The 18,568-nt window shown below is 34.9% G+C and overlaps 1 protein-coding gene across 2 annotated transcripts in view; it reads right to left on the bottom strand.

The window, feature by feature from the left end:
* Positions 1-18,568, bottom strand: part of slc4a2b (solute carrier family 4 member 2b) — a 44,193-nt gene that overhangs the window by 6,049 nt on the left and 19,576 nt on the right. For both annotated transcript variants that reach the window (XM_081352107.1, XM_081352106.1), the window contains 14 exons: positions 13,987-14,149; positions 13,337-13,590; positions 12,362-12,489; positions 10,208-10,407; positions 7,226-7,362; positions 5,368-5,548; positions 4,214-4,349; positions 3,560-3,758; positions 2,925-3,030; positions 2,474-2,658; positions 2,120-2,336; positions 1,155-1,361; positions 623-771; positions 53-247 (listed from right to left, as the gene is read on the bottom strand). In XM_081352107.1, coding sequence (XP_081208233.1) covers positions 53-247; positions 623-771; positions 1,155-1,361; positions 2,120-2,336; positions 2,474-2,658; positions 2,925-3,030; positions 3,560-3,758; positions 4,214-4,349; positions 5,368-5,548; positions 7,226-7,362; positions 10,208-10,407; positions 12,362-12,489; positions 13,337-13,590; positions 13,987-14,149 — 2,457 coding nt within the window. The remainder of the gene's footprint in view (positions 1-52; positions 248-622; positions 772-1,154; positions 1,362-2,119; positions 2,337-2,473; positions 2,659-2,924; positions 3,031-3,559; positions 3,759-4,213; positions 4,350-5,367; positions 5,549-7,225; positions 7,363-10,207; positions 10,408-12,361; positions 12,490-13,336; positions 13,591-13,986; positions 14,150-18,568) is intronic.

Genomic DNA, 18,568 nt, shown 5'->3' on the forward strand with positions numbered 1-18,568 from the left:
AAGAGGACTTCATGATTATATACGCAGACAAAACACAATCAAAAGACGATACCTTGATCAGTTTTGAGAAGGTCTCGTAGATGAAGATGAGAGAGATAAGGAATGAGAAGATCTCCTGGGTGAAACGCGAGACAAATCGAACCATGAAGCTGCCTTCAAAGGCCACCATCAACACCACGATGATGATGAGCCAAAAACCGATCCAAACGCGACCTGTCAGGTACTCCATATTATTGCCCTTACAGAACTGGAGAAGAAGAGGACAGAGCGTTTAGTTTTGGGTGAACTTAAACTGAATTAAATAAACACTAAACTAACTTGAGCTGAATAATAACTATTATTATTATATTCTGTAGATCTGCTTTACAGTTGAACTGATTTTGCTTCATAACTGATGAACTTTGCAACATTCACACAAATAGTGCTGGTTTATGCATCAAATTTCATTATTTATGGTCCCTAACCTCAAATATGAACAACAGTATTGACTTGGTTTGAAATCATTTGCTAACTGATTACTATCCATTGTTATCTTTGAGTATGTGTAAAAAAAAAAAAAATCAAACTTGACCTTTAACAGCAGGGGTCGTATCTGGTTTAAGGAACAGCATTATAAACTCACAGAGAAGAAGGCTTCTTCAAACACCAGGATTGGTCCGGAAAAGCCCACCACCAGAAGAGGCTGGGCTCCGAGCAGACAGAACAACACACCCTGAACACATGTGGCCACTATCAGCTCCGACACGCCAATGAGCCCTTCAGTCTTCTCACCTGTACACATAAGACAGACCAGAGCTCCTGAGTCATGAATTATTGAACATCGATGTCAGACACATATGCCGTCTGGAGTTCAGGGCATCTAATTTAAAATGCTTATCAGAATCAGAGCCACTAATAGTGTTTATCATGATGAACCTTTTGTTAAATTAAATTACATCTTCATGGTCACTTACTGGTTACTTACAGTACATCTTCATGGTGACTAATTTAAGTCAGTTCTGGATGAAATTTTTTCAAACAATGTCCGAAACTTCTCATCTTAAAAATTCTGCTCAACCGTGACTGATCACATGCATTTAAAATGATTATTTTGGATGCATTTAAGATCTTAATCAATACGTTTCTCTCAGCAAAAGAACATCATCATAACTGACCCAGAAGGCCTCCAAACGTGATGGCAGGAGAAAGAGCAGCAAAATAGATAAAGATGACAGCAGCCATGCACTGGGGGTTCAGCGCATCCTTGAAGTCACTGATGTACTTTGGGTAACGGCGCTGGGCGTCACGGATCAGTCCACCAAATAGACGGCCTGTGCGTCTTAAAGGGTCGTCTTCTGGTTTAAACGGCGCCAGCAAGGCCTCTGATTTACACATAAAGAGAGAATTTGTGATATTATTAATAAATATAAATTATTAGTAAAGAAAAAAAGAAAAAAAAAGCACAAAAAAGAAAAGAAAAGAAAAGAAAAAACTAAACACTGACAGCACAAAACAAAAAAAAAACAAAATAAATCAAAACAAACACAGAAAAGACAGAAAAGCAATAAGGTAAAAAAAAAAAAAAAAAGTCTTCATAAAATAAAAAAATTAAAAATAATAAAAGACAAGGCCAGATAAAAAAAGCACACTAATAAAAATCTAAATAATCAAAAGAAGAAAACAAATTTGAAAAAAAAAGCACAAAAGAGAGAAAAAGAAAAAAACAAACAAACAAACAAACAAATAAACTCAAAACAAAAGCTCTGCTTAAAATAAAAAACCTAAATGAAAGCACATAAAACAAAACAAGTACACACAAAAAAAACCTAAACAGCAATAAGGTAAAAAAAAAAAAACACTGAAAAGTGTCTAAAAAAAAAAAAAAAAAAAAAAACTAAACAATAAAAAAGACAAAATAAAAACAAAAATCAAACAAATCAAAAAAGAAAACAAATACAAACAAAAATATAAAAAATGAAATAAAACAAGCACAAAAAAAAAAAAAAAAAAAAAAATCAATAAAACATCAATCTCAAAAAAAAAAAAACAGATCGAAATAACAAAGAGACCAAATAAACCAAAACCAAAGCTTAACTGGAACTAGTCAGCCCAGACTGAATCTACCCGGGCCGATGCAGACCTTTGTCTTCGAGGCTCTTGGGCTCTTTGGACAGCATGGCCCCCCCCTGCTCCTCTCTCTTGCGGAGCATCTCTCTTTGGAAGTGAGCGACGGAGCGCAGGAGCTCTTCCCCGCCCAGCTCTGATGGAGGGAGCACGATACTGAGGTCCAGGAAGCCGTTGATGGCGTTGAGCAGGTCCTGGCGATCGTCTGCCAGATATGCAGCTTCGTGAAATTGCTGGAGAAACATCACATCAAGTTAACACTGGAAATAGGCATTATAGGCAATATATGTTTATGATCTTGTGGGTTGGTGAGCTGTCATTTTATTATTTGTAGTCAATTGTATGCTAGACCGAGAACAGTCTTCCTCACTTTGTCAGACATGAGTGTGGAAATGGAACGTCCGATCTGGTGGTAGTCCATGTCAGTGCTGGGAGGACCAAGCAGCACAAAGAGAAACCGAACAGGAACTGATACTTCCAACACTGAGTCCAGCTCTACAGCCTCCTGCAGTCGAACAAATGCCATGGTGGGCTGCTCCAGGAAGTCCACACTGCCTAAGGGAGCAATGCATTTCATTTCCTGCTGCTTTGTGAAATTATGTGCTGATTGTGTCAACTCTATGATAGTCATGTTAGTTCCTGATGCATTTCGTTAATTCGGAATTCATCATTATTAGCAGCCGGTTCAAATGGGATGAACGGAAATTAATAATTTTCCAAATTCCGTATAATCTAGATTCTAAAATGATTTAGGACTGGTTCCAATGTAGCGATCCGACGGGATTCCAATAGGATTCTTTAACAAGAGAACAACTGCTTACCAACGAGTACGACGGTGGCTTCAGCATTTTCAGGAATTTTCTCCAGAAGCTTAAGTTCATGTTTGGACTTGGATTTGTGCATGCCTATAGGTGGAGCTGAATCTTTCTGCAAATAGTGAAACATAAGACGAATCAGAAAAAAAGACCCAAAAATATTTTATGTTGAGCAGCGACTGAAAAATTCGAAAGAAAATTTCACATTTGATATCACGGCACTTCACTATTTTACAGAACGTGCAGTTGCGTGTACTTACCTAAGAAAGTACTGGTTAATATAAGGTTACTACATGGGTTAAGTTTAGGTTTAGGGGTAGGTTCAGGTTAGTACACAGTTATTACCCAGTTATTGTATTTACTATAATAAGTACATAGTACATGGGGAACAGGACTGTAATATAAAGTGCTACCAACGTCACCAAAACACATTCAATCGTTAGACAAGAAGCAAAAACATGATTGGTGAATGAAAGATTTTTCACCAAAAAAATGAATGAATAAATGAATGAATAGTGAATGAAAACGTGGCCTAGGAACTTTAAGATAAAAAATTGTGGGCTATTATCTGTAAATAGATACAGGCTGCCCTCCTCTTCAACTAAAAACATTATCTAATTGAGACACTTCAATCCAATTACCTCGTTCTTCTCTATGTCAATATGAAGAGTGCTGTCTTGACTGGCCCTTGAGGAGCCCATGAGCGGCTCTGTGACGGAGGGTTCGGGGACGGACAGGTGGTTATTGCTGCTCTGGTGATGGGTGATCAGGGAGCCCAGACTGGCAGCCGAGATGTTCCTGGGGAACGGGGAGCTGTGCTCTTTCTCATCGCTCGGGTGACTAAGGGAGGGAGAGCAAGGGAGCCAGCGGGTAAGAGACACTAGAACAGACTGTGAAGGGTCACGTGTGGATCTATATATGGATGGGTGATGTTATGGCGAACAGAAACCATTAGATTATATGAGAATAAAAAAAAAATCATATGTGGCATAAAAGAAATTCAAATGGAAACCAACATCCTTCTGTTATTTCTTACACCATGTCTACACCAGATGCGAGCGTGGCAATATGACAAAACCAAGTAAAACCAATTATAATCAGTGATGCTGTCTACACTGGATGTGGCGCGAGATGACCTAAATCCCGACAGTTAACTGATGCCCCGTTCTATTTCTGACACAGAGCTGGCACAACTTCTGATACGAAGAACAAATAGATTTGCAATGGTCACTTTGTCATGCCTGGAGTAGACATGGTGTTAGATATTGCTTATTGTACAAACATCTGAGATCTACCTGTGCTTGAGTAAGAGAGCGCGGAGGACATTGGCTCTGTCCTCAGCTTTGATCTGGTCTGAGATGATCATCTGTTCCACCACCTGATGGGAGATACCAGGTAGTGTCTTCTGGTCCAAGTCCAAAAGCACAGCTCCTAATGGGAGGAATAAAAAAAGGCCATTTCATTTTAATGACAAAATCAATGCAATCAATATATATATATATATATATATATATATATATATATATATATATATATATATATATATATATATATATATATATATATATATATATATATTTTAGTGTATATATATATATATATATATATATATATATATTTTAGTATATATATATATATATATATATATATATATATATATATATTTTAGTGTATATATATATATATATATATATATATATATATTTTAGTATATATATATATATATATATATATATATATATATATATATATATATATATATTTTAGTATATATATATATATATATATATATATATATATATATATATATATTAGTATACACACATACATCAGCAATTATTAATCTACATTCATGTTTATGAATATACAGCTAACTTTTTTGTTCACAATACATGAAAATACATAAAACAATTAACATTGTACTTAGGTAGTAGATCCATAATACGCATGTTTTATTTATCTATCTATCTATCTATCTATCTATCTATCTATCTATCTATCTATCTATCTATCTATCTATCTATCTATTTATTTATTTATTTATTTATTTATTTATTTATTTATTTATTTATTTATTTATTTATTTATTTATTTATTTATTTATATATATATATATATATATATATATATATATATATATATATATATATATATATATATAATAACGTATAAGCGATGTGCAGATTTTAGATTTTGGGACTAAATTATATTTTATCCATAATCCATATTATTGCTCACTTTTCTGAAGTACATTTAAATAGCAAATTCATTTTTTACAGAAATATTCCCTTAGTAAAGTAATTATATATATATATATATATAAAACCATAGTATACCATAGCAAATCACACTGTAAGATTGGTCATGTAATGATATTGCAATATAAAATGTCACAGCTAACCTGACATATGCTAAACAGAGTTTTATGGAGGTTTGAGCAGGATCTCACCGTGAGAGATGGTCTTCCTCAGCTCCAGCAGACTGCGGAATGACAGCGAGGCGACGTGTGGTTTCCCCCAGCGGTCCGTTTCCTCCTCCACGTCCTCTTCAAACTTGATCCAGCGGGCTGTTTCTCTCCACTGCATCTCCTGGTTTTTATCGATGATCAACTCATTCAGCTCCACAAACACCTGAGGCCAAAGAACATGCAATAAATGAGTGGAGAACATGCAATTAAACCACCTTCTGAATCTGATGAAAACTCCTAAAACACAAATTCATTAAGGGCTTTCCTTTAGAGGAATTTAAGTAGTTAAAGCAACAGACATCATTAAAACGGTACCAACTATGCATTTAAACCTAGCTAACATTGGTTTGATCAGCCCAAAATGTGATATCACACACCAATCGATGCATCCAGCATGTGCATGTACATCAACAGACCATTCCCTGACCTTCTGGTGTTGAGCAAGCCGCCTGGAAAAGTCTAAAAGGACCATGCTGTTCGTCCAGACAGAACAGCGTCAGAGCGCGACTGGGCAACGAGACGTCAGGCAGCGGTGTGAACACTGGTGTTGTTTAGAAGAGGGTCCATGAGTACACTCATTTACCCTAATACGTAGCTGGTTTACCTGTCTGGAGGGGAATCTGAGGGCGTTAATAAAACATGACTGACTCTGAAGGCTTGCGGTGTCCAGTTACCCGAGCTGATCTTTTCTTTATTCTTAGGTGTGTGAAAGGGAAGAAGTTCATTCATTATTAATCAGGTTCTGCCCCCCCAAAATCCTCCTTTTATTTGTTGTGAAGGACAGCGGGCTTGTCAGAAATAATTGGAAATGCAGTGAGCGAGTCTCAATCTGGGAAAAAGGGCTAAACGCGCTGAAAGAACTCATCAGGACTTTCTGAAGGCATCTGTAGAGACATCCGAAACCTAGCTAGTCTTGCGCATTGCAACAACTTTGTCTTAAAATCACAGCCAGAGGGAATGGTGTTGAAAAATGTCCACAGAACTTTTAGCTTAAGCTTAAACAAGCATTTATGTTGACTAAATAGAGACCACATTTCAATAGTGACCAGGATTCCCACAGTGTTTGATAAATCAATAACCATGACTTTTCAATGATCCTTCTGGTTGTTCATGATTACTAGATAAGGATTTATTTAATTAATTAAGGAGATTTTATATACTACTACTAATAATAATAATAATGGCCGATATATTAAAGCAAATAATGGATTATTTCCTTCAGCTGAGACACTTCAGATGTACACTGTTCACCATGATGGTTTTGAATTGCTTGAAATATGATTGGAATCACTTCAAAAAAGGAAAATACAGTCAAGTGCAACATGTGCAGCACAAGTCTGTCATAAAGGCTACATATAATTATAAGGAGAACATTATAATAGTGTGCTTGGGACATGGCATTTAATGGTGAGACTTTTGTTTTTGTAATCAGGCTCTCAAAAATTATATAAAAATTGGAATTTAGATTTATTGGTTATCAGCTTTCAAATATACTGTAAGAATCATCGGCCCAAATTTTCATATCAATGCATCCCTATTATTATTATATAAAAATAAAACAATATTTTTCTAAATAAATTTTAAATAATTAATTTCAATAATTTCAAGAAATTCCTTTCTTTTACTTTAACACAAACATATTTTATAATTTTGCAAAGCAGAAGCAGAAAGATGGACGTTAACTATAGAAATTCCCATGATGACTTTCCAAATTTGTATTAATAGACTTTTTAATCAATTTTATTTTTGGGAACCTTGGGTTCAGACTAGGTTAATACACTAGCTTCAACCAAAGTTCTCACATCAGCTAGTCAAACTCAGACTGTATCACAAATCTCACCTCATGTGGCGTTCGGTCCAGTTTGCGAGTGCGTGTGCTGGGTTCTTTGTGATCTTTGCTGATGTGCACTACTTGACCCTTTGTGCTTTTCCTGACCAGGTGTCGACGCACTCCAGGAACATCTTCAAAACGATGGCCTGGAAGAATTAAACAAAAACATATTATTTGTTAACATTGGTTAATACATTAACATGAACTAACAAGAACTAACAATGATAAATATATTCTTACAGCATTCATTAACCTTTGTCAATGTTAGGTAATACAAAATGTTCATATTAGTTCACAGTGCGTTAACTAATGTTAACAGATACAACTTTTGATCTTAAAAATGTATTAGTAAATGTTGAGATTAACATTATGAGTATTGTTCATTGTTAGTTCATTTTAACTACTTTAGCAAACTTATGTTAACAAATAAAACCTTATTGTGAAGTGTTTCTCAAATAATTGAGGAACATGTTCCAAAATTTTACAACCAATCTTAAGTTTAGGGCTGGTAAGATTTATTTTTTCTTAATGTTTATGGATAAAGTCTCTTATGTTCACCAATGCTGCATTTATTTAATACAAATTTTTTAATTTTTAAAAATTCCTGTGACCAAAGCTGAATTTTCAGCATCATTACTCCAGTCTTCAGTGTCACATGATCCTTCAGAAATCATTCTAATATGCTGATTTGCTGCTCAAGAAACATTTCTGGTTATTATCAATGTTGAAAACAGTTGTGCTGCTTAATACTTTTGTGGAAACGATGATACACTTGTACTCAAGATTCTTTGATAAATAGAAAGTTCAAAAGAACAGCATTTATTTGAAATATATATATATTTTTTAAATAAAAATATGTATATAAAAAAAAAACTTCACCGATCCCAAACTTTTGAATGGTAGAAAGAACTTATCAGATATGGAGATTAACCTGGAATTTATTATATGCCACATTCATGAATACTAAACATGCACTATGACTATACTATAAAATATTTGATCAAATTTCCATGGTTTAAGATTTCCCCAAGGTGCATGTATTCCTCAAATCTGTCAAATGACCACACTCACTAGGTAAAATCATCTTGGCAGAGTTGAGAAGCAGGTCATCGTCTTTGTTCATAACAAGCTCATCAGGGTGAAATTACAGGATGGGCCAGTTGCCAAAGACATTCAGGGTAAAAAGGTCAGGGCGGGACCTGAAGGGGATTTGACTAATTGGGTGATTGTAGGAACAAACCCCAATCAAGAAAAGAGGCCAAAGCCTTTTCCCACACAGCTACTTCAAGCTGCAAGTTGAAACTCACTAACATTCTTAAGAAAACATCTAAAAAAGCGTTCACACCGACAGTGAATTGCAACAACAGATGAGAGCTGACAGCGACTAAAACCGCTGATGATGCAACAAAGTCAAGCAGAGTTTAACATATTATTGTCTGTTAACTGCTGTCAGACATGTATTTGCTTATGAACTGATGTGCCAAAATTTTATAGGTTAAACTAAATGGTAGACAGCAACCGTTTAAGTCCTGTCGTTGAGCATATGCAGCAGATGGGCCGAATTAGTGGCCAGCATAGGAAAACGGAGAAAGCTGATGAGGTATATTACAGGAACCGCTGATATACAACTGACGTCTGAGAAAGGTTTGTCTCTCTGGGGCACAAAAGACTCTTGCCGTGAAACATAGCAGGATGCATGGTACAAATCATTTGAGAGACCATGAAACCAGTGAAAACTCGATCTCACAGAAGACCAGATCATGGATTTTAGTTTACTAGTGCAAAGTGCTCGTGATTTGATTATAACGATAAATTCGGCCAAAAAGAATAGTAGGCTACTAAACTATGTATAAGAAAAAGATGTCTTACTTTCTTTGTTGTTTAATAGGGGCCGACCGCCAAGACTTGAGAGAACCATTTTATAAAGTCAAAAATGTTAGCCATTAATGTTTTGTGTGTAAATAACATTTAAATAAAGTGAGACTCAATTTCCACTGTAATGTAGAAAAAACAAAGACAGTATATTTTAAATAATTGTTTAATGGCATCTTTTTATCACGATTGATGATATTTATCACGATATTTTATCATCAATATCAAGTATCACTGATATTAATATAGCTACTGATGTCTCAATGAAAATTATTTTCCAATTTGGAACATTTATTAGGCTTAAAAAATATAACAAGTTTTAATTTAAGTGAACTTAAAACAATCCTCACATAAACCCATAATTAATGTCATATTTATCCTGTCTAACAGCTATGAAATACAGAAAAATTTGTTCCAAAAGCATTTTTTTGTTATGCTGGTTGAAGGTCTCTTTACATCCTGATAGCAATCAATAAGTTAAGTGGTCTAAATGGTGTAGGACCATAAAATGGCCGTCCAATCGTTGCCCTTGTTCCGTTCCATCAGTCACCGAGCACCACAACCGAAACAGCAGCCGCCTTTTACAGTTCCTCCTGAACCAAAACAACGAGCTTATGCTACATTCATGCCATAACTACTGTAATTTGGAAGAGATGGAAACCCATGACTTGGAATACACGGAACGGTTTGTGACTCAAATTTATGCGTTTTAATGTCAACACTATCAACGCCCAAATGAATCTGCAGCAGTCAGGCGGTACAGGTCAGGGCTCTTTAAGTTGTTTATGTTCATTATTATTTTAATGTTATGTGCTTTGAGACGTAAGGAAGTTTAACACCGTCTCTTGTGATGCTTTTGTTTGCTCCCTGCTGTGTGTGTGTGTGTGTTTTGGAGGAGGCGTGGCTTTGGAGACGCTCTGAAGGGAGGGTGGGATCTTATGCTTTCAAAGCTAGCTCGCTATTGCTAGCCTCTCTGAAAATTGCCTACCCTACCTTTAAAGTGAATTAGAAATCATTCTTTATACATTTTTTGTTAGTTTGGGCTTGTACATACCTCAAGATTTCCTATTATAGCAGTTATTCACCAAACCTGCAAAAGCAAGGTGGAGATTAACTCACTTTTAATGCCATCCAGGTCGGCCGAGGCCAGGGTCCGAGCCTCAAACTCATCAGTGGGGATCCGCTGGTATTTGGCCTGCTCGGTCCCCGTCATGTTGCCCGTGCGACGTCTCTCCTGAAGGTCGTAGCTGCGACTCGACACGCGGGGCAGAGAGCTGGGCTCAGTGGCGCTAGGGGTCGGAGGAGCAGTTTCAGGAGTTCTACAAGAGACAAAACAAGACTGTTTTCATGCCATTAAACAAACAGTTTTCTTTTAGTTTATTGATATTTTGAAATGGCTTTTATTTTTATATTTTAAGTTAATTTTAGTAAAATTTTCAGTCATTTCGTAGTTTTTTTCCATTTTATTTTACTTTTTAAATAGTGCTATTTAGGTAAAAAAAATTATTTCAGTTTTAAGGTACTTTTATACAACTGCGAAAAAGACTAAAATCACTGTATTCTGCTGCCAGGCCACTAGTTGGCAATGTCACTTTGTAAACAAACACTATGCGCTTATTGTTCAGTCTCACATAATATGCATGCACATGACATCACAGTTTTCAAAAATTCACGTTTTTGTGGTTTACAATGAGACGATAATGGTATCGTTTAAAAAAACTTGCACTTTAAAACCCGTTTTGTTTTGTAAGTTTGCATTTCCAAAATGCCACAGTCGTGTAAATGAATGGCCAAAACACATAAAAAGTGTCTGTTTTTAGTTTAAATGTTTTAAGTTTAAATAATGAATTATTTTAGTGCTTCAGCTTCAACTTCAATTTCAGTTCTAATAGCAAAATTTTTGTTTAGTTTAAGTTTTCCAGGTAATATTTATATTTTATTTTAGCTTTATTTCCATTAACATAAACGATAATAACCCTGATTAAAAACAATCCACGAAAGGAGTAAAAACTGCTTTGTGCTCACAATTTTTAAAAAGTGCTAGTGTTTGACTATGATAAATATCTTTTGGTAGCTTTTTATTAATTAGCTCAATAACATGCAGACAAAATATTGCATTTTGTCTGTCCACAACAAAAATAAGATGCATGTCACTAAATTGCTTGAAGAAATACAATATAACTTAGACACACTCAATCATAACTTCACTATAGAGTACGCACTAATTTTCTTATGACATAAAAATCTTTACAGATTTACAGGTTAATTGAAAAGTATTTTGCACTCAATTTTGCAACAAATACAAAATCTTCTTGAGCACTTACCTTTCGTTTAAAATGAATCGTTTTTAAAAGCTTATTAGACCAAAAACATAAAGGACAAAATCCATGTCATTGTTAATGTTACTAAAGAACAGAAATTATATTGACAATGAATCCTGTTGTTTGTAAAGACACTCCTGCATTTAAAAGATGAGAAGGCAGAAAGGAAAGGTGGAGAGCGCTTTATAAAAGCAAAGTGCGGTTGCTAGTAGCAACGGGTGAATGATGTAGACAGCGGTGATCGAGGTCTGGAGAGAGACTGATACCCTGCTGGTCTCTGAAATATCTCGTCCTAGGTAACGAACAGGGTGTGCTGTGCACTGGCATCTAATGATTCAATTTACAGTAAACCAAGAACAGAGAGGGGGACACAAGCTGGAAGTGCATGCTTTATAGCTTGTGCTACGCAACCTGCAATGTCCACCACTTCAGCTGAGCAAATAACAAAACTGAAGACACTGAGAACTTCCCTTAAACAAATGGTGACACAGTTTCCACCAAAATACCACAATTACACAAAAACTTTTACAGGTCACATTTCACAACAAAATGAATGAAACAAAATTGCATGAAGTGCATTATTTTCTCATTATTTTCATGCTCACCCAAGAATGAAAATTCTGTCATTTACGCAAGTTGTTCCAAACCTGCATGAATTTCTTTCTTCTGCTGAACAAAAACAAAGATATTTTGAAAAATGTTGGAAACTAAACCGTTGATGTTTCCCATTGACTTTTATAGTTTGGGAAAAAATAATACTATTGAAGTCAATGGTGTCCATCAAATGTTTGGTTACCCATGTTCTTTAAAATATCTTCTTTTGTGTTCAGCAAAAGAAAGAAATTAATGCAGGTTTGGAAGAACTTGAGGGTGAGTAAATGATGACAGAATTTATCAGCATATTTACACTAAACGCTTGTTGCATATGGAAAGCTAAAGCAAGCGGACTCACTCAGTGGATGTGCTGTCCTGGGGCTCCGAACACACCGCAGACGAGGGGACGATCAGGATTCCTCGTGCAGGGAGAGGATCTGAAGTCTCAGGGGTGGACACATGAGGGTCATCATCGCACACGAAGAACTGGACAAGAGATAAAATGATAGAAATAATGATCTATCTATTATATTGAGCATTTATATACAAGTTTGTGTTCTGAAGATGAATGAAAGTCTTATGGGTTTGGAACGACATGAAGTACTCGACTTCATGTCGTTCCAAACCCATAAGACTTTCATTCAGAATTAAATGATTTTAATTTTTGAGTGAATTATCCCTTTATGTTTACAGAGTATCCATTTACACTAAGTGCAAATAGCCTGTTTTGTTGGCAGAGGCTATTTAAACTAACTCTGCCCATATTTGTCCGGTTGGGCCAGAAAAAAAGTACAAAAAAATGCAGCAGCAATGGCGTAAAGGCGCATTATAGATACTTTTTGATGCCTTTTGCCGAACTTGTTCTTCTCCCTTTTCCCATCGCGTATCAGATTGGAAAGGCATTTATTTTCAATAAATATAAAGAAAATATGTGAAAAGGGGAATTAAAGTGCCTAAGGATATTTATTAATAAAGAGTTTATCGGGTAGGGTTAGGTTTAGGTTTAGGAAGGAAACATTTATTTAATTTACACTTATGTTATTACTCATTTATGTTATTACTGCATGCTGTTTTATAATGTACTAAAACAATGAGGTGCAAATAGTATCTAAGTAGGCTACTATTTACACTCATTGCAAAGAAAATACTGCCATTTTTACATAGTGTAAATAGAATATATCATTAGGCGCTGCCTTACGTTTTTGCCAGTATTTCAGTATGCTGTTTACATTATTATTTATTGTCTTGGATAAAGTTCATTAGATGGAAGAGCTTTCACTAAATTAATAAGACATTCAATTAAATCATACATATAGGATATAAATCCGGTTACCTGAACATTGTCTTTCCTCTCAGCGTCTGTTGTGAGAGTTGGGGTGGCGCTCTGGCCTTCTGAAGCTTCTTCCTCTTCCTCCTCCTCTTCATCTTCACCCTCCTCGATGGCCAAAGCACCGCTGGGGCTTGAACACGCTCTGTGCTCTTTACTGCTGCTGCTCCTCCTCCTCTTCCTCCCACTCTTCTTCCTCCTTCCATCTCCTGGGAGTTTGGACAGAGGATGGTGGATGTGATGGGAGGAGTGACGGTGATCTGAGAATGATTACAGACGAGTTTCAGGTCTGCATTTTCACATTTATGGCTTCCAAACTATTTTCATGTGGAAAATTGTAAAATTGGAATATTTTATTTCGAAATGAGGAAACAAGATTGAAACGTCTTGTGAAATGTGCTCCTGTGACAATGTTGTTATTACTAATACTTTTGTATATTACAACTGTACTATTGCTGGCTCCGCCATAAAAACATTATATGTATCAATGTATATATGTGAAAAAAAAAAAATTATATATATATATATATATACACACACACACACACACACACACACACACTCTAGAAACACTTGAAAAGCATCGAAAAAATAAATAATATTTTTCTAATAAATTTTTTTGAGAAAAAAAAAAAAATGCGAAAAGATGAACTTACACTCAAAATCATCCTCATTGTAGGTGCGGTGCTGCTCGCCGGGAACTCTGGGAGTGGGGCTCAGAATCTGCTGGAAGCGCTGAACACCTAATGCTTTGTTCAGGTCACCATCCTCCTCTTCCTCCCTCTGTGGCACTCGGACAGATGAGGTCGATGACTCGGGCTGCAGGACGACACACAGGATGAGGTCAATGAGGAAAAATGAATTCAAAAGCAAAAGCAAAGTAAAGTCAAATAAATGTATATTTATAGTATGTTTTCCTGATGGCCAACTGTTCCCGGTGGTGCAGTAACAGTATGAATCCTGCTATTAAGGAGTGATAAATCTCTGCACTGCTAACAGCGTCCTTAAACGATCACTAGAGGGAGTCATGGTCAAAATCATTAACCGTCACAGAACACCACGCAGAGTTAAATGAACCCTGTCAGAGTTCCCAGTGATCCAGATTCAGTAGTAAATCTCTTTCTAAATTAAATGGGAATCATGATATAATGTAAAACAAATGCAAACACTAGAGGCTTCACAGCTCATTGGTGCGCTTATTGCAATAACATGAGCAAATATCCTCAAGTCAAAAACAAGCAATCTTATTAGCTCCACCTCAATGGAGCGTTCACATTTACTCAATAATCACCCAAACAAACATATGGAAAGAGACAGGGATAAAACTAATTCACTGTAAATCCTTGCCTGCAATATCTGTCATTTTGCAAATTCACAAAATCTGTTTCCTACATGCAATAAAAATATCTGACACAACAAACCTTTTCCATTCAAAATTTGTTGCAAAATCAAAAATTTGATTAACATCTCATCTAAACCAGTTCTTGCACGTCCACACCACGAGAGGTTTGCGTAGTCTTCCTACTCATGTGCTCACTCACACGGTACATTACACAAGGAGAATTTCTGCCATTCAGCAGTGCTAGATATTGCATTTATATGACGTATGCATGCATTCCACGGCACACAAAGACTTTATTGTTTGTGATATATCCTTCAGTGACTAGAGTAACTGGTCATCAGTTGTTCTGGATTAAATTACCATGCCAGCATAAATTTTCTGTAGGACATCATCTGGGTCTGATGTAGGGCTGCAAATACATTTTATTTTATGTGCAGAATCAGATTCATTCCCCAACAACATTTCCCCAATCATTCTAGAATTAATTTCCCCCAAATTTAACTATTCAAGTCATCCTCAGAAAATTGCTGCAATTTTTATATTGCAGAAAAAAACAACCTTTTTATTATTATTATTATTAAAATAAAATAAAATAAGAACTGATAGAAATGTCTCTTTTTCTTTTACTGATAAAAAAAATTGTGACTGAAATTTAAAGTTTTGCTGTGCTTGTTTGTAGGGCTGCACAATTTGGCCAAAATTTTTGGGATTATATATCAATAAATATATATATATATATATATATATATATATATATATATAATACTACTGCTACTACTACTACTACTACTACTAATAATAATAATAATAATGATAATGATGATAATATCATAATTATACCTTAATGGATCATACAGTATTACTATTTTACTGTTAAAAAAAAAGTATAAAGTATTTAAGATAGTTAATGTAAAATGTTATTTTGACCAAAAACCACTGGGGGTCCTTAAAGAACAGAATAGAGTAGAGATAGAGAATAGAATAAAACATTTGTAATAAAAATTTAATTAAATACAAAATTTAATTAAAATAAAATAAAAAAATAAGTAAAAATGTAATTACATTAAAATAAATAAAATAAAATAAAATAAAATAAGTCATGATTTTTGGTATTAGTTTAATAAATACTGCAGCCCTAGTCTGACAAGTGGTTGATCAAATGGTGCTGGATAACAGCAATGACCCAAGTCACTCAAATAATTGAAACTTTTTTCAATTAAACAAAAGAAAAGAGAACATAAGAGTCTGCACATGCTAACTAGAGTCCACCAATGTAAAGCTTACCATGGTTGCTAGAGCTGGCGAAAGAATCAGTCAGTGCTCACAAAGCTGTGCAGAAGAGCTCATGAGAAAGCCGTTCTTCCCGTATGTCCTCAAGAACAACAAAGTGAGAGAAAACTCATTGTGTTCTCGCTGTCATCGGAGGGCTGTTAGTCTTTCTCCGCAGGGCGATTAAAAACAAACACGATTTGGAAGAAAGGCGCATGGATTCGATTGTTCAGAACAATATAATCTCCTCAGCCACACTTCAACATTTTCCACAGGCAAATATTGACACTCTCCAGAAAACATCCGTCATCTTATGGTCACCTTGCGTCGCCGAGGCTTCAAATCTGCTTTCATTCGTTCTGAGACTTTACGTGGGCGCCTTAAATGCTGTTATTGGCATGTGGGAACAACAGATTGACCAGTCTCAACCAAATCTTCTGAGCAAAACCAGTTACATTTGGTTTTATACAGTTATACCAACTTTCACCAATTACACAAAGGCGATTTGCGCTTCGTAACATCACAGGACAAAGATTATACACTTGAAAGTCCCATTAATAGTCTTTGGTGCTTTGGCTCAACTTATGACTTAAACCATAAAAAAACAAATCTGATTCATTTCAAAGATTGTGGGTAAATCCCTTAAAATGACATTGCTTACATGTTTATATTATGTATCCTTATACTACTGTATTTACATTATTATTATTTTAGTATTAGTATTATTTTTTTTTTACATGTTTATGTACCACTAACCACCAGCCTGTACTCTCAATTATGTCATACAAAAAAAACAAAGAACATTTGTTATTTTAAATAAAAATCGAAACAACCTTAATTTTTTTGCCCTCAGCTTGTTGCCAAGATTTATCATTTTCATTTAGTTTAACTTAATAAAATTAAAAATGATATAGAGATTTAAAAGAAAAATGAATAAAATGACAAACACAGAACAAAAGCACTTAACATTTAACTAAATTAAATTGAAAACAAGATATAAAATAAAATCAAAATATTAATAAAAATTATAGTGTCTCAATGATACTAAAAAAACGTAATTTTTTTAATTTCATATAGTTTCCAATATAACTTTTATCATTTTCATTTAGTTTAACTTGATATACTAAAATAATTACAACTAAAATAAAATTAATTATTATATAAACATTTTAAAAAGCTAATAAAAATGTCAAACACAGAGCAAAATCACAAAAAAATCGATTAAAATTAAACATAAGATAAAAACTAATTTAACTTATTAATAAAAACTGTTATAGTGTCTCAATGGTACTAAAAAAAACATTTATTATTTTATTATTATTTTATGCATTTAATTTTTACGTTTATACTTCATCACATGGCTTTACTCTCAATGCTGATTATTCTGAAAATGCAATAAAATAATTAAATACAACAACAAAAAAATGTATTTGAAATAAAATAAAAATGTAAAAATCTATTTATAATTTATTATATTTCAGCTAGTTAACAAGATAACATTTATCATTTTCATTTAGTTTTTGATATACAGTACTAAAATAAAATCAATAATTATATAGAGATTATAAAAAAGACACAGAACAAAGTTACTAAAAAAATTAAATGGAAAACATAAAATAAAAACAAATATAAAATATTAATAAAAACTATAATAGTGTCTCAATGATACGAAAACAAAACACTGTTATAACTCCTATTATCCTGTTATAACTCCACTGTTATAACTCCTATTGGTTAAGACAAACTTCTTAGTAGATGAAAAGAGACAAATCAAAGTTTTCCTCAAAAGACTTGTGGTCAATATCTACCCACAAGAAATACACTTTCTCTACAGTGAAATCACACTGAGGTTTGGCTCTTCGCCCAGTAATGGACGCACACATACGACATGAACCAACGCTCACAGACCCACAATGCTCAGGCCAACAAGACAGCGAGCTGAACCCAAAGTAAACCATATAACGTCCCACAAGCCCACTCCAGACCAGCAGAATTCTTTGAGGAGAAGCAGTGGCTTACATGGCGGTACAGCGTCTCCTATGCAGCATTAGAGTCAGTTCACACAAAGAGCCAGTGGCCAAAGCAAAGTCTCCTTCACGCGAGCGCATGGCCAGCGAGAGATTAGCCACACAGATCTGTGAGGTTTCTGAAATCCCGCCGACTCAGCAAGACACACACACGCGACACAGGAGGGAGCATTATGGAGAGCTGTGGGTAGAGATGTCCTTACAGAGCTGCAAATCTTGTTTTTACATGCATCTAATAATATGAAGCCCTATATGCTGACTTAACATAAAATAAGCTAAACACTTAAGATAAGCAATATTACTTTTTGCATGATATGAATATGCACATATGTGAGCCTTGATAACTTGTAGAAAAACCTCCTTTTAATATTTACTCAAAACGATGAGGCAAGATCCACCAGCCCTCAGCCTTCCAAAATTACCCTTCTCTCAAACTTTGTTTGCCAAGTATTGATTTACAAGAACTGACCATGAAATATTGCAAAAAATGCATCAATAACAACTCATATCAGAGGGCCATCGACTATTACGCAGCATACCACTACGAGGATGTATGGTCATCCTCAACAGGTAATGCATTTAATACTATAGCTAATTTAG

This window comes from Scardinius erythrophthalmus (assembly GCF_964197995.2).
Source record: "Scardinius erythrophthalmus genome assembly, chromosome: 22".
Lineage (NCBI taxonomy): Eukaryota > Metazoa > Chordata > Actinopteri > Cypriniformes > Leuciscidae > Scardinius > Scardinius erythrophthalmus.